Below are 23,067 nucleotides of genomic sequence, written 5' to 3'. Positions count from 1 at the left end.
CCTCTATTTTTTAGGCCAGTCTAAGTGGAAATTTATATATTTGCAACCAAAGTATTCTTCTATAACAGAAGAAAAATAAATGAATTAGGAGTCCAGAGACCAAGTGCAGTCTGTATTACATCGTACACAATCAGGAAATATTAGCTAAATGAATAGATATTTAAATACTTCATTTTTTTACCTCTGTAAAATTGGGCAAATTTTATCATTTTAATGCCTCTTATTGTAAAATCAAATGTTAATGAACATTTTCTAAGATCACTTTCCACTAAAAATAACAATATCTTTTCTATAGAGATGACAATTACCTATTATTACTAACAATTTTATATTGGAAAGACTATATTTTGCATGCTTTTTAAAGTATATTTTATAGGTTATGTTGCTACAGTAGCCCCCATTTTTTCCCTTTGCTCCCCTCTGCCCAATATCCCACTTCCCTCAAGCAATCCCACCCACCTCAGTTCATGTCCTTTGGTTGTGCATATAAGTTGTTTGGCTTCACTCTTTCCTATATTATTCTTAACTTCCCCCTGTCTATTTTGTACCAGCCAATTATCCTTCTTAATCCCTGAACCATTACTCTGTTTTCTGCCCCTTCCCTTCCCAGCTAGTAACCCTCCAAATGATCCCCATACCTATGATTTTGTTCCTATTCTGGTTTACTTAGTTGGTTTTGTTTTTATTTTTTAGATTCAGTTGTTGATAGTTATGAATTTGTTGTCATTTTAATGTTCATAATTTTGATCTTCTTTTTCTTAAGTAAGTCCCTTTGACATTTCATATAATAATAGCTTGATGATGATGAACTCCTTTAGCTTTACCTTGTCTGGGAAGCACTTTAACTGCCTTTTCATTCTAAATGATATCTTTTCTGGCTAGGGTAACCTTGGTTGTAAGTCTTTGCTTTTCATCACCTTGAATATTTCTTGCCAGTCCCTTCTTGCCTGCAAAGTTTCTTTTGAGAAATCAGCTGTGAGTCTTCTAGGCACCCTTTTGTAGGCAACTCTCTGCTTTTCTCTTGCTGCTTTTAAGATTCTCTCTTTATCTTGAACCTTTGGCATTTTAATGATGTGTCTTGGTGTGGTTCTCTTTGGGTCTAGCTTGTTTGGGACTCTGTGCTTCCTGGGCTTGTGCATCTATTTCCTTCACCAAATTCAGGGAGTTTTCCTTCATTATTTTCTCACATAAGTTTTCAATTTCTTGTTCTTCCTCTTCTCCTTCTGGCACCCCTACAGTTTGGATGTTGGTACGTTTAAAGGTATCCCAGAGGTTCCTAAGCCTCTCCTCATTTTTTTCAATTCTTGTTTCCTCATTCTGTACCGGTTGACTGCTTTTTCTTCCCTATATTCCAAATCATTGATTTGAACCTTGGTTTCCTTCCCTTCACCATTGGTTTTGTGTGGATTTTTCTTTGTTTTATTTAGCATAGCCTTCACTTCTTCCCTTATGCGTTTACCATACTTAAGCATATCTGTCAAGCCTGTAAGCATCTTTATCACCAGTGTTTTGAACTCTGAGTCTGTTAGGTTGGCTATCTCCTTGTTTGTTAGGTTGGCTACCTTCTCATCACTTAGTTTACCCACTGGAACCGTGATAAATTTCCTCTTTTGGGCCATTCTTCTCTGTCTCCTCATCTTGACAGGCTCCTGTGTTTGTTTGCCTCTGTCTTGTGTGTTTCTATTTTGTCATTTTCTTTTTCTCATTGTTTCATTGAGCAGCACCATTTTACAGCAGATTATCCACAATAACAGTAATGAACATAATATTTTAAGGAAATAGTTTGACTATAATAACTATTATAGCAATAGTTTTTAACAAAATTTTTATATCTTTAAAAATACAAGATATTTATCATTAAATGACTGAAAAGAGGACCTTTAAATATTAAATCACTATAGAGATCTTACTGCTTTATTGTGTACTTAAAACTATAGATTATTGTTTTCTGCAAGTGTTTTAAATATATTGCAACATGTGACTATTATTTGAGCTGCAGAAATATCAGCTGCCTATCAGTAGCATTTGACTTCTAGGTTGGAACAGTTGAATAGTTTTTATTATGTCGTACTTTATTTCTCTTTTTTGCTTATATAATGGAAAATTAATTACACTACAATGCTAAAAATAGGTTTAATTTTTGTGTTATTACCTAACCAAAGTTAAAACTGAAAATTGTACTTCAAAGCTTTTGTATGGAAGGTTAATAATTCCATCCTACCCATTTAGAGAAACCAGTTAACAGATTATGGAGAGAAAAGAGAATGATGACTTAAAAGAGAGGAATTGAGTAATCTCAGTACAGCCACATTGGGATTTCTACAAATGTCAAATAAATTTGTGATGGATAATGTTGAGAATGTGATGATTATTTGACAGTTTGTAGTACTGGGAAATGGGATAAAGTCCCTAATGTGGTAGATGCCATAACTTAAATGAGATTACAAACCTTCTTTTCTAACCTCCTATTGCCACAAAGACTTCAGGATTCTTTCTGTAAGAATACAACATCAAATTCTAATATCTGCTCCAATTTTATGCGAATTCTGTCATCATTATTTCCTTCACAATGATGACTCTGATCCAGTTTATAAATACTGCAATTTTTGGCATTTGAACAAAGACTGAGTCAGTCTGAGCCAACCCTGAACTTTTTCTCTTTGTGTTACAAGAAAGCTTCGAAAATGATATTGTATTTAGTAAAAAAGACACTGATAAAATTTGTCAGAGAATTAAAGAACTGCAATAAACAGGCAACTATACTATCCCTCTGTGGTCAAATTCAGTCAGATGGAAGTTGATTACACATGTAGTATAAATATAAAATAGATGTTAAAAAAATCATCACTTATATCCTGAAACTTAAAATTTTAGTATAAAAATCCCTTCATAACTACCAAAATATTATGAGTGGAGAGATTCAACAACTATAATGATTGTAGAATATAGCTTTTAAGAAACATATGTAATTCTTTACTTCTTGGCAAAAATAAATCATTAAAGAGAAGCCATGGTTTTAAAGGAAGGCCATGGACAGATGAAGTGTTCTTTTCATTGCTTATTCATGAAGAACCTGTTTTCAATTGCTCTAAGTAATAACTTTTTAGTTAGAACATAATGATATATTCCATTCAGTGATATTCTTTGGTTTTGCAGTCTAAGTCCCTAAAGGTGAGGAGCATTTAGAAGGCATCCGAAGGTCTAAGTTTCTTAAGGCTTTATTCTCATTTTTCTTTTTAAAAACTGCTAAACTTTCAAAGAATTCAATGCAACCAACATAATATTTTTATAAGCTATTATCCAAGTGACAAATAATATTAGAATGAACAATATTACGGGTTCTTAAAATTTTTACAAAGAACAGCACGACAGAATTGCAGCATGAAAGAAGAAAAAAAATCTCTTAAATTTTTAATTTTATTTCACTTGTTAGTGCAGATTAAAAATCATTTGCATAATTATTTTTAAAGACTGGTTTATATCAGGGCTCTGGAAATAAATGAGAAACCAATGTTGGTATAATGGGTACAGTACTTAAAAGAGATCTCATCAGGACTCCAACTGCAGTAGACACCCTGTGCCATCTGCAGCACTAACTGGAGGTAGTTTGAGGGATGAAGAGGAGGAAAATTAACCTACAGTGAAAAAGTCAGAATAGTGGTTACTTTTTGCTGATGACAATGACTGGAATGAAGCTTGAGTGAGGCCTATGAGTCCAAGCAATGTGGCATAATTTGATCTGGGTACAAGTAACATAGGTGTGTCCATTTTCTAAAAAGTATTGGGACAATTTACTTAAGACTTGTCTACCCTTCTGTATGATATACTTCAGTCACAAAGTTTACTGAAGGTATGACGGGACACTCTGGAGTCTAAAAGACAACCAACCTGAATTCTTTAAAAAGACATAGGAATCAAACCAAACCAAAACAAAAACAACCAGATATACTGTGTGAATCTTGACTGGATCTTGGATTAGAGAGAAATAGCTATAAAACGACAATTGGAGGTACGTGATATAGAATGAGTAGTAGATTATATCATGAACATATCATTATTTTTTAGGTGTGACAAGGGTATTGCTGTTATATGGTTCCTAGGAAATGTTCACTGATGTACTTAAGAGATAGAATGTCAGGGTGTCTGCAACTTACTTTCAAATCATTTAAAAACAACAACAACTATATGAGTGTGTCCATGTGTATATGTGTGAGAGTGTGAGAGAGTATGTGTGATAATGTGTAAACGTACATGTAATAGTGCGAGTGAACAAATAACAGCAAATGAAATGAAATTTTAACAATAACAAAATCCCAGTGCACAGTATAATTTCCTTTTGACATTTTTGTATTTAAACATTCTTTTTCCAAATAAAAATGCAACTTTTTAAAAAGGTAAGAGGAAAAAAATGACCCCTCGACTCAAATTTAAAGTCTTGAGATTCCTGCTGAACAGTTCTGAGGATGCAGATGAAACTGTGGGGGCTGGAGAAGAATGTGGGAATAATAGGCCGCAGACACAGAGTGAGTTATATCCTGACGTACAAAGCTCCCGAACACTCACTGTCCTAAATTTTATTTTTATATGGCACACATTTAGAAAATTTAGGAGTGCCCTGGAAAGTTGTAACAGCTGGTCTGCGAGTGTTCAGCCCCGGGGCTGGGGGTAGTTGAATGTCTGAGGAATTCTGCGACCTCTGAGAGAAAGAAGTTTGTTTCTGAGAAAGGCCCCAAACTGCCTGGGAGCCCACAGTGTGAGAAACAAGCCACTGGATGGGCCCTGACAGATGTTATGAAGGGGTGGTGTTAAGTGCCTTTTTCAGGATATTAAACCAGCATCCTAACTGGCAAAAAAATGAATTGTCACTGACATTATGTCGGCCCATTGGAGACCTTCTCTGCTACTTTCCGTGATCTGGGAACCATTAAACATGGGAGATCGATATGCTCCTGGGCAGGAATTTAAATAATGATTTCTAATAAAACCTGTTTTCGACTGTTCCAGGCTGAGGATGGAAACAAGTCACAAAACAGAATGTGTTTAAAGCAGCTCTCCCTCCCTTTTTCTCTTTTTTTAAAGACCTGAATAATGGAAGAGAGATTTGGTGATAAGAAACAAAAAAAAGGCCTTTCGTCCTGGCCAATCTGCTTAGCTAATGGCTGTAAAGCGACACCCCTAATGAAATAAAAATGTCTCAGTTCAAGTGCATAGCTGCACTATTGTTAACAACCCTGAGCTCTGGCTGCGATCCTGGTGATGGGTACTAAGTAATGCACTGACAATTTCCCATGACTTCCTTCCTCTTAGCCTCTGCCCATTGAAAAGCAAATAAAAGAATCCTGCACAAAATTAAAGGGCGGGAACGTCAGGGATTTAGGCCAGGGGAGCAGTGGGGTTTATCATTTTTATCTCTCTTCTCTGCTTCTGACAGTGGACTGCTTGTCTTTCATATGCAATCCTGAGCCCTGGGATGGGTAATTGTTCCGCCGTGGGCTTGTTAAAAAGGTGCAGGTGAGATAGAGACATAGACGGGTGTATCGTCTTAATGCTGTCACAGACCCTCCTTCCACCTTGACCTCACGCTGCCAGGCCCCTCTGAGCTCCGAGCTGCAGACGGCGGGCCGAGGAAAAGCCCTGTCCAAATGTGCTAAGACTGGATGGCTGCGGTTAAAATGGTTTCCCCGGCTTCCCTCACAGTTTGCAGTTGTCTGATTTCAATCAGTGGCAGTTCCGTCCACATGTCCAGCCATCAATCTTCTGCCGCCCCGGGATGAGAGTGTCACAGCACGGGGCATGTTCCAGTTAAAAAATAGCCTTTGCCGCAGCTTTCCCTCCTCAGCCACTGATAAGTATGCCTTTGATATTTTTATTAAAAAAGAAAGAAAACACATTGGGAAATATGTTTCATTTCTTACAGCACAGACCAAAGTCCCCGAGGTTGAGGAGGATTGAGGTCTGTTGAGAGGGAACCCAGGGAGGGGGGCTGTGCTCTACCTTTGAAATTCCAGCGGTTTGCCAGGTGGATGGCCCCCTCCTCCTACACAACGGACTCCCTGGTCTCTGCAAGGCTGCGCCCCGCACAGGGATGGGCCTCAGCATTTTTCTGGGAGCAGGCAAACCAGTATCACAATTCTCCTCCAATGAGGAACATGCTTTTTAGGGAAGAACACGTCTTTGAAAGAATTTGAAATTAAATCGTGTTCTTCTCTGCTGTTAGCCTTTGGTCATCCTCACTGATGGTTTTGATAGCACCTCTGGTAGACCTGCTGTGTCCCCTGCTTGGTCGCACACTCAGCGGCAGGAAGGCAGGCCAAATGTGGGAGGCGGGGAAGTGCCACTCCTAGGCAGGGCTCTCCTGGCGGGCCTCCTGGAGATGCCTGTGCACTGAATCACCTCCAAGAGGCAACCCAGTAAACATTCTGTAGCTAGGTTCCTGGTGCTTGTTTTAAAGCTGGCTGTCTCAATCTACTTATCAACAGGGGTCCATCAACCTTCCTGGTGGAGTCATTAGAGAACCCTCTGGAGGTGTAGTAATGTAGCCACCCTATTTTCCCACCTCTTCACCCCCCTAACCATTCATAGAGTTAAAGAGAGGCTGGTTTGGGTAAGGTTTATTTGAATTAGTTTTTAAGATGAACTCAATTGTTCACTGCTCGGAGGGACTTTTAAGTTATTGAGTCTTGTACCTAGCAACAGAAGAATGAAATTTAAGGTAAAAGAAGACATCTCTGTATCCCACCTTCTCATGCATAATATTGTTTGGGGGCTGGACAATCATCTGCCGCTGCTATGCTGCATAGGGCTTTCTAGTAATAGTTCAAGAGTCTAAGAATCTATGTAGGAACATTGGAGGGAAGAAGGGAAGGGTTCTAAAAGGCCTGGTGTGGTCATTTGAGCTGAACAAAGCTGTGGGTCAAGGACCAATTCTGTTTTTGGAAGATCGTGGAATTAGAAATAACAACAAAGAACCTGGAATTTGAAGAAGCTTCCAGAACATGTTCTACGCATCTAGTAGTAGTTATGATTAGAATAAAAGTTCAAAGATGTGACAAGACTTTCCCAGTGTAGGACTACAGGCAAACTTTATGGACAGAAATATCCCCAGTTTGAAGAACTGATTCATGTTACAACGGGACAGGTGATTAATAACAGTTCCAAAAGAACATGAAAGAAGCAATTTCTTTGTTAGATATTGTTAGATAGTTTGTGCACTTGGTTAAGTCTTTCTCTAAGGACTGATAGAATTTAGTGACTTTCCCCACTTACTAGCATGCCAAAGTTCATAAAATTTTACTAGTTCTGAAATTTTAAATTGTTGAGTGAATAAAATTTCTGTTTTTGTTGGTACTGATGATTATGATCCCTATGGTTTAGGACATGAAGACTAGAACAAAATAGAAAAATAATTCACTCAACAAACAGTTTTGAAGAGCCTGACATGTGTTGGGCACTGTTTGTCGAGGCTGGGATATATCAGAGGAGAAGATAAAGTACTTCTTCGAGTGTACATGCTAGAGGAAGAGATATGCAATAAATAATTAAATGGAAAAATAAAAGATAATACCAGAAAATAAATGTTAGTATTAATAATACAGGTGGCTAAAGGCAGTTTTCTGAAAAAAAGTTTATTTGAATGGAAAACTGAATGATGAGAAAGAGTGAGCCAAAGAAGCATCCGAGAGAAAAAAGTTCCGTGTAGAGAAAACCAACCTGCAGGTGTGAGAGAAAGAAAGTAAGCCTGTGGTAGGGTGCTCATCCATCCAGTTTGTCCAGAACTTAGGGGTTCCTAGGACACAGGACTTTCAATGCTGATTTAAGAAAGGCCTTGGCAGACTGGGAAAAGTGGTCCATCCTATGTGTTCCTGGACACATCAAAGGAGAGGTTGTGATAGAATATGAGTTTGGAAAGTTAGATAGGGACAAGATCACTTGGGATCCTAGGTCCATGGTTTAGAGTTCTTTTATTACAAGTTTTTTGTTTGTTTGTTTATTTGTTTTTTCTTTAAAGAAAGGGGGAGAAACATTGATGTGTGAGAGATACATCGATTGGTTTCCTCTCACACACCTCCACTGGGGACCGGGCCTGCAAACCAGGCATGTGCCCTGACTGTTACTTGAACCTGTGACCTTTAGGGTCTCAGGCTGGCACTCTACCCACAGAGCCACATCAACCAGGCCTCTTTTATTCTGAGTTTGACAAGAGGTTTTGTAGTATATCTGTAGATCTTAGGCTCTTATTCTGGAAAAAGTTTCCTATTGCAGAATGGAATTGACATTTGAATTATTTAGTATTTAGTATTTAATGGATATAAGATTAACAATATTCTTATGGGAATTTTGAAAAAGTGAAAAATATGACAGAGTTGGAATTGGCTGAAGTTGCTGTACAGGCTCCAGTGACAGAATAAGAGCAGACAGGAAGATGGCCTTGGTGTGAAGATTTTAGTACTATAGACCTTCATTTCTCAGTGGGATCAAGGGAAGGAAAAATCATTTGGAAGGAATGAAATTTATTTGTGAGAAAAGGGGGCACTGAATCATTGTCAGGACTTTGTGAGAGTTTGATAATGAGGGAGTTATATTGTTAAATTTTATAGGATAGCAGAAAATGTCAGACATTTGATATTGGCATTGCGTTGCTTGGGCTCTGTTGTAATCTAGTACTTATTGTTTAACCCTTTCTGGTGAATTCAGGTAACATTAGAACAGAGCATAAACCAGGATGGGAAATAGAATGAAAGGTAACAGTTGGAGATACTGTACAATATTACACTTGGGGGACTATCATATCCTATATTGACCCTTATCAGAAGCTTCTAGAGATAACATTTAAACAGGCATTCATAAAAGGCTTTTTGGGGACTAAATTGACTGTGTCATTGGTTCTCTGAAGCTACTTAGTAGCCAACGACTAGGGAAACAGTTTCCAAATTAAGTTTGAGAGACATCTCTCACACTTAGCTAAATTTGTCTCTCAAGGGAGACAGTCCCATCTCTAGTTGAATGCTGGACTGTTAGTCCACACCCCCATCATCTTTTAAACAAATCCAGGAACTTTCCTCCTTAGTTGTTGCCCAAATTGTCTTCTTGCCCTCCTGGAATCTGTTCTCAGCAGAACAATCAGAGCTATCTTTTGAAAACAAGTAAGTTCCTATCACACTCTGCTTAAAAGTCTGCTGGTAACCTCCCATCATTGTAAGAATAAAATCCAAGCTCTTTGGCATGACCTACAAGACCCTACGAAAGCTGGTCGCTGCCTTCCTGCCCAGGTTCATCCCTCAGTCCACCCAGCCCCACAGGACTCCTTGCTTTTCCTGAAACACTACTGTGTGCTTCCATATTAAGGGCTCAGTAGTCCCACTTCCTGGGACACTCTTCTCTATATCTTTGCTCGACTTATTCCTTCATATGAGATAGGTATCTACTTAAATGTTACATGTATTTAAATGTTTTCAATATCTAAAATATCCACTGCCACCCTGTCCCTTCCTGTCACCTTAGCCTGTTTTATTTTCTTCATAGCTCTGAGCAGCCATCCATTTCATTTATTCAACCAGACCGATAAGAAATCCAGGCTGCTCAGAGCAGCTCTGGTCATCTCATTCCATTCTCTTGGAAATGTGTATTCTTGTACCAGATGATTGAGCCCAGGCTTGTTACCCTTGTCCAAGAATTTCTTTCTTGGTTACCCATTTTCCCTTTTCTTCTGATTTTGATGGCTATGCCTTGGATTAATCTCTTCTTGCATAGCCGTGATAAGATCTGAGTCTTGCATTTGGACTTTATGGTTGACATAGACAAAGCTCACATATGGTCTGCTTTGGTTTTAAGCAACTTAGGCCTACCTGTGAGAAGAAGAAAAGGACTCCTGTGTATTACCCTTTCTAACTCACTCATGTTTTGCATTAGACTGTTAGGCAAGCTAGTAATAAAAAACACTAATTCTTTCTTTTGCTAGTCATTGTCTTGTCCAGCATGTCTCCTGATGACCTCCCACAGAGGGGTTATTGGTCTGGTGGAGGATTCAGACATTCCTACATTTCATGCCTACCACAATATTAATATCATCTCCTCACAATACTCCATTTATCATTCCCAACATTTAGACTTGCCAAAAGTGCCTGAAATACTATTAATGACATCAAAAGATTTTTTTTTTTAGCCAGAACAAAGGAAAAACTCTATCTAAAAATACATTTAAGGCAATGATATAATTTTTATCTTGCTTGCACTTAATCCTTTAAGTGTTCAAATGACCAATGACATACTGATGATTAAAATACAAATAAACCACAGAACAGTGCAAAACATTTTTTAAAAGCTTTTTGTTAAAGGACAGACACACTGTGTCTCCCTCCACAACTAAGAAGAAATACAACTACCTCAAAACTAGAAACAACCAGAAGTTCCAGAAAATCAAACTGCTTGGAAGTCCAGCAAACAAAGATATAAAGAAGAAATACTCATCCAGACAGGTAGGAAAGGCAGAGCCAGGGTGGAGAGGATGCAGTGTGGTGGCAGCAGCAGCAGCAGGCCAGCAGAAAGTGCAATCATACATTTTAAAAAGTCAGGAGGGACACCTGGGGAGCACTCCCAGTTCATCACTGAACCTCGAAGCTCACGGTCCCAGCACCAGAGAAAATCAAGCCTCATTGCTTCTGACTGTGCAGAGCAGTGGGGGTTGAGGTGGAAGCAGAAACTGCCGGTCTCAGCAGAGTCCACTTATTTTATGGGCCCCCACAGTCCTAGAACGTCCGCAGACCCACCCACTCTGGAAACAACAGCCAGGGCAGCAGCTAGAGGGGCGCCAGTCCGGTGCAGAAGTGGGAGAGGTGCCTGAAAAAGGCGCAAGTGCTGGACAGGTGGCATTGTTCCCTCTCAGACACTCCCCCACAGACAGCGCCACAACATGGTGGAACAGGTCGTCCTGTACTGACGAATCCTTAAGGCTCTGCCCCTTACAACATAACAGGAGCGACAGCTCTACCTGGAATGCAGAGGCAAACAAACACAGGAGCCCCTCAGAATGAGGAGACAGAGAAGTATGGCCGAAAACAGGGGAAAGACCAAGGTTCCAATGGGAGAACTAAGTGACAAGGTAATAGCCATCCTAACATATGAGGAGATAGACAACCTAACAGATGCAGAATTCAAAACTGGTGATAAAGATGCTCACAGGCTTGACAGATATGCTTTAGTATGGAAAATGCATAAGAGAAGAAGTGAAGGCTATGCTAAGTGAAACAAAGGAAAATCCACAAAAAAAAAACAATGATGAAGGGAAAGAAGCCAGGGTTCAAGTCAGTGATTTGGAACATAAGGAAGAAAGAAACAGCCAACCAGTGCAGAATGAGGAAGCGAGAATTGAAAAAAATGAGACAAACTTCCCAAATTTTGCGAAGGAGATGGACATACAGTTCTGGGAAGTATGGAGGGTTCTGGATGAGCTGGACCCAGAAGGGACCACAGCAGGATGCATCATGATTGAGATGCCAAAGGTTAAAGATAAAGAGAGAGTCCTGGGGGCAGAAAGAGAGAGGCGGAGAGTTGCCTACAGGGGGGTGCCTGTAGGACTATCGGCTTCTTTCTCTGAGGATACTTTGCAGGCAGGAAGGGACTGGCAAGCAGTATTCAATGTGATGAAAAGCAACCTGCAACCAGGATTACTCTATCCATCAAGGCTATCATTTGGAATGGAGGGGCAGATGAAGTGCTTTCCAGACAAGGTGAAGCTAAAGGAGTTCGTCATCACCAAGCCATTATTATATAAAATGTCAAAGGGACTTACTTAAGAAAAAGATCAAAACTATGAACACTAAAGTGACAACAAACTCACAACTATCAACAACTCAATCTAAAAAATAAAAACAAAATCCAACTAAGTAAACAAGAATAGGAACAGAATCATAGGTATGGGGATCATTTGGAGGGTTATCAACTGGGAGGGGGAGAGGGAGAAATGGGGAAATGGTGCAGGGATTAAGAAGTATAATTGGTTGGTACAAAATAGACGGGGAATTGAAGAATAATATAGGAAAGGGTGAAGCCAAAGAACTTATATGCACGAACCATGGATATGAACTAAGCGGGGTGGGATTGCTGGAGGGAAGGGGGTACTGGGTGGAGGGTAGCAAAGGGGAAAAATGGGAACTACTGTAACAACACAATCAATAAAATACTTTTGAAAAGTTTTTGTTAAAAATTAGAAGTTTATATTATATAAAGCAGGTTATGTTTAGTACACTTTTTATTTCTATGTTAAAACTCTCTTTCCCTAAATTATATGAATCTGGTTAGGTATTTGTTAGTTAAACACTTTGCATGATGCTGTAAAATGTTTTTCAATTTACCATGAAAGCTATTTTGTACTGGGTTCAAACCAAAGCTTTGAGTAGCCATGAATTTGACCTGTTTGGTAATATATTGCACAGTGTGGTTCCTGAAAATCAATTTCCCAGTTTGTTTTGATGAACTTAGAATCATTTATATTTGAAATTCACACTCAATTAAGGGTGCAAAAGGTAATGTTTTGATATTTTGCATCTTCTCTGACCCATCTGCTTCCTCTGAGTCTGTCTCTGTGTTAATGCATTCAGGAGAGAGAGAGAGAGAGAGAGAGAGAAAGAGAGAGAGAGAGAGAGAGAGAGAGAGAGAGAGAGAGAGAGAGAAAAGACTTTTTAGTTGATTTCTTTCCAGCTCCTTCTTAGTAACTCCTTGGTAGCTTGTTTTATTTATTTTTAGGGGCCAGCCTTCCTTTGTCTCCTTCAATTGTTGCTTCATTTTGTTTTCTCCTCAAAAACCCTTAAAACATATGAGAATCAAACACCATATTAGAGAAAGTAGCATGTAGTGGTACAAAGCCTGGACTCTGAAGCCAAACTACCTGGGTTTGAATTCCTAGTCAACTACTTACTAGCTGTGTGAAGTTGGGCAAACATTTGCTCTTCTTATAATTCCTCCTTCCAGATCTAGAGTTATGCATATCATTATTAAAAAGTGTTACACAAGACAAACCTTGTGTCACACTAGAGCTCCCATTTTTGGCCTATGCTCCTCTGCTCCAATGTGCTTTTTGGTTCAAATCAGGTTAAAAGCAACACTGTGGACAGCTTGGGAGAGGAAAACTAGTCACAATAGGTGTGCCCGGAGTAATGGGAGGGACATGTATAACTATTTATCATGAGGGTGAGAAAGAGAGTAGATTCAGACAAACATTATGGCTGGGAACCTTGGGCTCCCCTTATTGCTGTCTTGGGGGACCACCTTTTCCCCTAAATGAGTTCCTTCTGAGACATAGCCCAGGCCCTGCAGCTCTGGCCCATTAAGCTGTAGGGCACAGGACAATGACTCATTTGATAAACCCTTGGGAGAGCTGAACTTCACAGAATTTAGCATCGCCACAAGGTCCCAGTCTTTTGTTTTAGGTAAAGTGTAGTGTAAATTTGTAATTATTAATTTTTACTTATATTTGTGAAAAATAGGATTTCTTCATGAATAACATATAAGTTATCTGTTTCCACAATAATTTATTTTAGCATGTAAGTTTCTAAAGATTAAAAATCACCTTTATATATATGCATACTATATTATTAAATGCTTTTAAATATTTTTTATCTAAGGATTTTTGTCTAATATAGTAGAGAATTTAGGCATATAGTCAATACCAAATAATTTTTATATTAATTTATTGAGCAAATTCTGTTTTATTTCACACATAATTTTTTATTAAAGTATGTAGAAATTATGCAAAAGGCAGTGTGCTTATCGGGGAATCATTTTTAAATAAAAGGACAGTTCTTTACTGGTGGAATTCCTTATTGGAACATATTGATCTAAGACCTATCTGATTTTGAAGTATAACTTTGTTTGCATTGGCCACAGAAAAGTCTTTACTTAATGACCAAAAGCCAGTTGTATAAATTGTAAGTCTTGCTTTTCAGTAAAAAACACTGACTGCTTTTACACAAGTTTCTTTTCATTCTTAGACTCCAAAAAACCACACTTCCCACCCAGTAGACATTGGAGGTGGAATGACCTTCAGCATCTGTAATTGCAGAGGCCTTTATGGCACAGATAATTGCAAGTATTTCCATTTGGCTCTCGCATCACAGGAAAATAACCACTGGTCTGGCATTACACATATACCAAAGGCAAGTTTACCTCTTAGGAATTCAAGGCTGTACAATGTTGTTCTTTCTGAAAGTAATGATGTCACCTAGGTATATTTTAATTAATAACAAACTATTGGGTGCACATTTTGAAAACCAGAGCTACATTTGAGGGAACACATTAAAGGAATTCAGAATATCTTATTATTTGAATATCAGAATGTCTGATTATCAGGATAATGGCAGGTTATCTGACATTCTTAAGAAAATCTCATAAATATTTGTAGTCTTAACATAGTAAAGTTTCCCTTAAAGAGTTATAATTAATACGTAGAAATCTAAGATGATTTTTTTCTTTTCTTTAACTGTTTTTCTATTATAGTTGTCCCCTTTTTCATCTATCTGCCCCTCTCCCACGGTCAATCCCCACCCTGTTGTCCAGGTCCATGGAACATTTATATATGTTCCTTGACTAGACCCCCCCCCCCTTCTTTTCCCCCTTCTCCCCTTCCCCTCTGGTCACTGTCAGTCTGTTTCTTGTTTCCATGCCTCTGGTTCTATTTTGCTCATTTGTTTGTTTTGTTTAGATTCCTGTATTAGGTGAGATCATATGGTATTTATCTTTTACCACTTGGCTTATTTCATTAAGCATTGAACTCTTCATTTCCATCCACCTTGTCATGAAAGGTAGGAATCCCTTCTATCTTTCTACTGCATAGTATTCCATTGCATAAATGACTTTCTATGATGCAATGAGAGAAGATAAATTTAAAAATAAAGTTGTATACTTATTAAAATATAATTTAATTAAACACTAAAATCTCTTAGATATCACATTCATGGGTCAAAATAATGGATAAATATTTTGAATATTTTTGGAAAAAGAAAATCTCTGAGTCAATAATTAACCCAGAAAACTTAAAAATTCTAGAATCAGTCATGACGATATGGGTTTCAAGAAACAAAATCCCCAATTCAAATTAATTCAAGCAAAAGAGAGAGTTTATTGGGTCACATAACCATCCCAGACTGGTTTCAGGCATGATTGGATACAGGCACACAGGTGACATCAAGAATTGTACCTTCTCCCTTCATTCTACACTCTCAGGCAAGCCTTTTCCTATATGAAGGGAAAGATAACCATAAGGAGCACCAAGCTTACAGGATTTGTATAGCTTGAAATCTGGAAAGAAGTAAAATCATATCCCCTCACTCTGTAATAATCTCCCCATAGAGATCTGATTGATGCAGCTTGGGTCAAGCGCCTAATCTGGGCTAAGTACTTTGCCTTAAGGGATAAAATCATGTGCCTACCCTTGTATTCAGGAAGTATGGTAATGAAATTGATGGCCCCATCATAATCACAGTATGAGGGAGAGGAAGCAGAACAGAAAAAATAAAAAAATAAAACCAGATGTTTGCCACAATGCACTAAATATATAGTTACCCTGGAGAAGGGATATAACTTTACTAGGGGTTGCTGATCAGAGTTGCTCAAGGAGCATTTATTGTCTTCTGATATGGGCATACCAGTTTATACTCAGAATGCTCCTCTTTTATTCTTGGGTACTATTAAAAGGAAGATAAGCAAAATTAAACACAGAAGTATAAATTCTATTTTTAATACCTGGAGTCAAAAAGTTTCTAAAGGTTGCCAAAAGTAGTAGAGGTCATGCAGAAACTGTGTAGAAGGAAGTGGAGTAGTGTGGAGAAAAAGAACATGGTGGTGGCTATTTCCAAAGGTATAATCAAAATAGCCTTTGTAAAAGGGAGAGTTACACCTGAGAGTCAATATGTTTGTCTACATCTTCAAAAGGAGGTGTAGAAATAAGAGTGAGCAGAAGACACCATCCCTCACCCCTAATCAAAAAATGATTAACTCAGAGAAAGGGAAACTTTTTTAAAAGAGAAAAATTATACAGAAAGCTATATTTGCCTGAAGCTGCCTAGGTTTGTGGTAGCTGAGGACAGACAGGTTCTGTACCAAGAAAACAAAAACAAAAACAAAAATCAGCTACTCTAGAACACTACCTTGTCCTATTCCTACTTATAGAAAACTTATTCTAATAAGTCCACAGATACTCAAGTCATACAATAATAAACAATAAGAAGAAATGAACACATATGTATGCAGAGAAGACATAAGAATAAGTGAGGGAACAAGTGGTAAAATTTATTTACAAAATTTATTTACTGGGTTAAAAAAAGTTGCCATGAAACGAAGTAAATTTGAACAAATACTTTGCTATGCAAATTTTTCTAAAGTAAAAAGTACAATTGCCTCTGAAAATAAAAACCACAAAACAAAAGAGCAAGAACTTAGGGGAAGATGGAGAGACTCTTGGAGTCAGTAAACTAGCATAACTCAATAAGAAAGTAGAAAAAATAAAAGCCTCAAAAATAAATGTATCAAAAAATGAGGAAGGAATCAGAAGAAACTCAAAAGTGAATAAACTCTGGGGAAATACAATAATAGATACAGATGAGAGAAATGACAAAAATAAACAAAATACAACTGAGATAAATAGTTTAAACATTAGATAGAAAACATTGGTAATAGAAAACGGGAAATGGAGACACACCATATGCATAACTGGGATCTGTTAAAGAGGGAAAATAGATTAGATAAAATATTTAAAGATGCAGTTCAAGAAAAAATTCAAAAATAAAAAGCACTTGAGTCTAAATAGAAAGGGCAGGTCACGTTACAGATATGTAATGCTTAAAAAATTTTAGTGCTGTTACTAGACTTAAAAACTAAAAAAATTCTTTGAGAAGCTGGGAAATATATCACTTATACAGGAGAAAACAATCAGTCTTCCCTCATACGTCTTTACAACAATATTTAATATCAGAAGTCAAGTGTGGGGGGAGGTAGAAGAGGGTAGAGGGAATAAATGGTGATAGAAGGAGATGACTTAGGGTAGTAAACACACAGATGATATATATTATAGAATTTTACTCCTGAAACCTATATAATTTTATTTACCACTGTCACCACAATAGATTCAATTTTTTTTTAAAGAAGTCAAGTGATACATATAAAGTACTGAGCCATGAAATCAGAGAATATATTTTATTTACAAGTGTCCATAAACTTTTCATAGATACCAAATCATACTGGGCAAGATGGAAAATCTCAGTATATTACAAAGAGTAAAATTAATACAGAAGATATCCTTTCATCACAATGCAATGAGACTAGAAATTAACAAAGCAACAAAATGCTCTACTTCTTAGAAGTTAGAAAGTTCTAACTTCTTGCCCAAAGAGAAAATTTAATCTCAAATTATAAAATGTATAAAAATGATAATCCAAACACTTTATATTAGAACTTGTGATATATAGCTAACACAGTATTCAGAGAAAAATTGTAGTCATATTTTATCAATAAACAGCAAATATTAAAAACAAATGAATTGAAAAACCAAAAAATAAAATAAAAACAAAAACAAATGAAATATGCATATATCTAAAATGTAAGAATAGGAATAAAAGTAAATATTAAAAATGAATTAATAAAGATGGAACTCATTGAAAAATCCATAAACCAATGAATAAATAAATAAAGCAACAAATAAATCCAAAACTGTTTTTGTTAGAAAAAATAGATTAAGACACTTACTGACTTAATATTTTTTAAGTTCGGAATAAAGGAAATTAATAGAATTATATGAGTGTTTTGTCAACTCTGTACCAATTAAGAAAAAACCTGGATAAAAAACATTTTTTATTGAAAAATGTAGTTTACCAAAACTGACTCCAGAAGAAATAGAAAAAATTAATGACCTAGAAGAAATAGAGAAAACTTTCAAAGAACTTCCTTTCTAAAAAGCACCAAATGAAAATAGTTAACAGAGGGTTTCTACCAAACTTTTGCAAAGTGACATTATTTATTCAGTTTCAGAGTACAAGTAAACAAACAAAAAGCCTCCAAACCTTTTCCAGACAACATAAGATACCTCGATTCCAAAGGCTAATAAGGATTGCCCCTGTATTAGTTTCTGTGCTATATAATAAGTTACCACAAAGTTGCAGCCTAAAACAACACACATTTATGATCTCATATTTTCCATGGGTCAGGAGTCCAAGTGGCTGCCTGATTAGAGAAAAATCTGTTTCTGAGCTCACTTAGGTTGTTAGCAGAATTCATTTCTTTGTGGCTGTAGATTTCATGGCAGTTTAATTTTTCAAAGCCACCAATGAACTGAAAGACTCTAGAGAAAGCTAGCCAAATGGAGATTTATATAATGTAAGGTAAATATGGGAGTTTTATCCTATCACCTTTTTCGTATTCCTTTAGAAGCAGGTTATGGATTCCATCCACACTCAAGGGAAGTTTATTTTTTTCAAGGGAATAAACACTACAAAGCCACCTTGAAATCTCTCTGCCACAGCCCCTCACAGAAAACTATATGGACCTCTCATTTATGAATATCAATATAAAACTTTTGAATAAAATATTGGCAAAAAGAATATAGCAACACTTTAAAAAATAGAATGTTATAATCTAGTGCAGATAACTCTGGAAATGAAGGTTAGTTCAATATTGTAAATCTATTATTATAATTCATTGTATTCATAGGTCTAAAAGAAAAAAAATTATCATTACCATAGATGCTGAATAGGCATTTAACACAATTCAATATCCATTCTTATTTTAAAACACACTTAAGTACTTAATTATCATGTAATAAAATGACTACTTAACATAATAAAATATATCTTATTTCAATAGCCAGCTACATGATTCTTTCTAAAGTAGGAACAAAAAAAAAAAATAACCAGTATCACTACCATTGTTAAAAATTTTATTGGAGTACCAGCCAATGCAATTAAAATACAGAAATAAAAACTATTGAGACATAAAAATGAGAAATAAAGGAGTAAAATTATTACCTTTTATAAATGGTATAAATATGTACCTGGAACAAGTAAGAGAATCTAACAGTGACAATGGACTCCAGTTAGTTAAAAGGGTAGAAGATAAATATAATATAAAAAAGTGATACATGAATTTGTTCAGCAAATATCTATTAAACCAAGACCAAGCTAATCTACATAAATGAGATGCATGTGACCCTGTTATGATGAGAGACTGAAGCTACCAATGTTCCACCCTCTTAAGGCACCAGCCCCTCAATCTTATTCAATGATTTAAAAAACTTTAGTTTTGTGTGTAGTTACCAAGTTACCATAATGCTGCATATACAAGGCCACACTGGTTGACACCATCTCTCTGTTCTCTCAAAACAAAACCCGAAATTCAATTTCCTCAGAAGGACATATCTGATTATACTCTGCACATTCATGCATGCCATGACTCTGCATGCCCTCGAGGCAGCAGTTTGTCTTGTCCTAATTTGTATTTCTTGATACATTGTGTTTTTAAGTGTTGAGTGGTCTATGTTTTGTTTGCCCCAATAAGGGTATTGAGAATCTTGTCTTTTCTATCTTCCCCACCCACCATATCTAGCTGAAATAGTCTATACCAAGGTATGCAATCAATGCTTCTTTTAAGTTTCATTAGATTTTCATATAGAGAACATACTTTCATGGTTCAAATGTTTAAAAAGTTATAATGACATATAGTGAAGAGCCTTTCTCCCATCTTATTCCTTATCTTCTTAGTTCCTGTCACCTTACCTACTGTTATTTTCTTGTTAATATTTCCAGAAAATATCTATTTCTGTGCAAGTCAATAGTTATAACTTTTGTTGTACCCTTTTTTTATAAATGGTAATATATCCATTTTTCTAAACCTTGTTTTATACCTTAACAATATATTTTAAATATCTTTCCAGTAATATATAAAGGATTTCTTAATTTTTAAACTGCACATTTTATTATAAGGATATGCTTTCATTTATTTAACCAGTACACTGTGAATAGACATTCATGATAATTCCAATCTTTTGCTACTACAAATAGTGCTTTCCAATTGATACATTAGATAGATACAGATTTGCATTAAAATTATACATAGATATAAAAGTAGGTAAATAGATACATAGATAGAGAGATTCATTTATAATAAAATTATAGATTGATAGCCTAGAACTACCTCAATCCTTTAAGGTAATTTTTCTTACTTATGTTCTAATTCATGATGTGTTCCCGAGAAAAGTATCATTAAAGACCATTCTCTCATCTTTCCTCTCCCCACTTGCACTGTAATTGTAACAGGAAACCAATCATTTCCAACAAAGATGAAACTTACTCGAGGGAAGGACTAGACTTACTCCTGTATTTCAGGGTTGTGAAAATAGATAGGGCGCCTAGTTTCATCTCTTGCTATAAAAACTTCTTCAGTGAGTACGCTATTCCTGGATACAGAGGCAGATGTTTTATGTGCACGGAGGCAATCAGAATAATCACAGTTGTGTGCCATGTATCACCACATTGGGTAAGAACGCGGACTTTGAAACCAGAGTACTGCCTGTGACTTTGGGCGAGTTACTAATTGATTTGCCTCACAAATGAGTGTACCCATAAAATGTAAATAATAACAGTTCCTCCCCAGTGCCTGATGAGGAACACTATGTGTATTCATTATTATTATTATTGCTCTTTTTAGTAAATATTAGTAAATATGCACTCATCATGCATAATAAATCAAAATGCTTATATTCTGCTTTCTGGCCCAGGGAAGACATAGTTGAGGGGGGAATGCTCAGAGTTTGCTCACACTGCTGCCTAGAGCTATCAAACTTGATTCGACCTTGCAGATCCGTTTGGCACCAATCATGAAGCAGAAAGTGACATTTGCACCAGTGGCTTTGCACAACATTTCTCTATGCAGGCATAAGCTGAGGCTTGCATCTATGAATTTCCTTAGACTCTTGATTGTCATATTTACACCTAGTGATCTGCCATTGAACTTGCTTCACTGCAATCCTCTCTATAGAGTAAACGCCTGAGCTGTGGTATTACTTCACCACAGTAAGTAATAAAGCAACAAACTCCCCAAGAACTATAAAAACTGAATGGAAACTATGGTTTTAAACAATAAAAATCAGAGAATTCAGGCAAAGTAAAAAAACCTCTCATTGTGCTGAGCAAGGTCTGTTGTAGACCCCACCCCACCACCCCCCAAAATCCCAAATAACGTTGAGTTTATGATATCACTAACATTTCCCTGGGAGGCTAAAGCTAAAATTAGAAACAACATTGAGGCCACTGTTGCTGGTAATGGTAAGGATTACAGATTACTATTGATTGATTTATTTGATTGGTTACCATCCATCAATTTAATTCTAGATAAATGGCATCTGTGCCTAATCTAATGACTTATATTTATTTGTCTCATCAGAACCTCTTAGGAAAAAATATTCTAAACTCTCAAACTAGCACAATTTATGAAACACAAATGTGACGTTAATTTTTCTAATATTATACTTTAAAGACTGGTTCCAAACATAAAAGTGAGTTTAACAGCTATGAATGAAGGACTGAATAAAGCTGTAAAACATAGGATCCTAATACAGAGAGTTTTCTCTTCCTTATAACTGCCAACATAAAATTTGTACAAAGAAAAGAAAAATGCCCCTCCCCCGAAGTCTGGTTGTCTGTTGCCATCTTGAAACCATCTTCAAACTTGTCTTTGCTCTTTCCTATTGCAGGAGCTGAAGACTGAAAACCACATTTTCCAGATGTCTTTGCCACCAGGTTCCAGCTTAAAGTCTGAGAATCAGAGGCCCCTGTGTGAGATTAGCTTAGTGGAAGAGACGAAGGGCCAACACTCCTGTAGTGGCAAGAAGACATGTGGACTTCAGCAGAGGCCAGAAGACAATGTGATGATTCTGCTAGCATTACTGGAAACCAGTACTCGAGAGCTATGGGCTGAAATCGTCAGCAGTGACTCCTTGAGAATCCCATCCTTCAGCTTCCTTGACCTTGGGGTGATCTGCTCTTCTGATGGTTTTGTAAGTCTCTCCTCCCCAGTAGTAAATTCCTTCCCACTTGACCATCCTAGAGCAGTTTTTATTTTTCCCTCTAAAGTCTCACTGATCTAAGAGTGGTACCAAAAATAAAAGCCAGGATAGTTTCTTACTGACTTTGGGCAGTGGCAGACATTTCCAGGCTCTTCTTGGGCACCACTTTCCTGTAAGGTGTGGACTTTCACCTGAGAGGTAGCCAATGGAATGGGAGCATCAACCAGTTACACCCCTCCAGTGTGACCCTTAAGAATGTCTCGCAGGTGATTCTTCTTCCTTTTCCCACTGACCAGCCAAATGAAGCCAGTAACTATATTCCACAACTGTTTTTTCCCATGGAGTCAAACATGTATCTATGGAGAGACTAGACAGTCAACAATGTTTGCTTTATGATCGAAGGAAAAGAGACATGAAGATAAATGCAATTAACTGAGGCTAATTTAATAATTGGGTGATCACTAGAGGAGATTAGCACTCGTATAGAGTTGAGATCATCATCTCACATGTCTTTGAATGAGAAAAAATGTACTAGCCTTCCAGACTGTAGTGATGTTATGGCTGCAGGCAAAAATAGTTTAATATAAAATAGAGATGAGAAACATGGATGCTGGGTTCAAACCTACTCTGCCACTTACTAGCTGGTTGTCTTGAAAAAGATACTTAAACTTTCAGTGTTTTCATTTCTTGGTCCATCTGTTTCATCTGCATACAATAATCACAGTGTCACTATGGTACAGCATTATTGCACGGATTCCATGATTTCACATTTACAGGGTTCCATAAACTGTGTCCAGTACATAATCTTGTATTTGTTAGTACTGAGTATAAAACATTGAAAAATATCTTAGCCTTTTATGCTTTTGGCAACAAAGCCATCTTGATTTTTCAATACCCCTTCCTCCTATGTTGATTGTACTTTAACTGCTTTCGCTTTAAAGAGAATTCATAATAAAATAATTGGGGCTTTTTTCTCATCTTTACTGTTTCTGTATTTATTCTAATTTGCAAAAGTGCTTGTCTTG

The 23,067-nt window shown here is 36.9% G+C and overlaps 1 protein-coding gene across 1 annotated transcript in view; it reads left to right on the top strand.

Annotated features, from left to right (window-relative positions):
- Positions 1-23,067, top strand: part of LOC150007800 (uncharacterized) — a 223,989-nt gene that overhangs the window by 51,122 nt on the left and 149,800 nt on the right. Inside the window, exon 2 of the mRNA XM_090280661.1 lies at positions 21,731-22,033. Coding sequence (XP_090136787.1) covers positions 21,761-22,033 — 273 coding nt within the window. The 5' untranslated portion in view covers positions 21,731-21,760. The remainder of the gene's footprint in view (positions 1-21,730; positions 22,034-23,067) is intronic.

Source organism: Furipterus horrens, unplaced genomic scaffold, assembly GCF_987537825.1.
Source record: "Furipterus horrens unplaced genomic scaffold, mFurHor1.1.pri manual_scaffold_6, whole genome shotgun sequence".
NCBI classification, from domain to species: domain Eukaryota; kingdom Metazoa; phylum Chordata; class Mammalia; order Chiroptera; family Furipteridae; genus Furipterus; species Furipterus horrens.
This window is presented reverse-complemented; position numbering and strand designations above follow the sequence as displayed.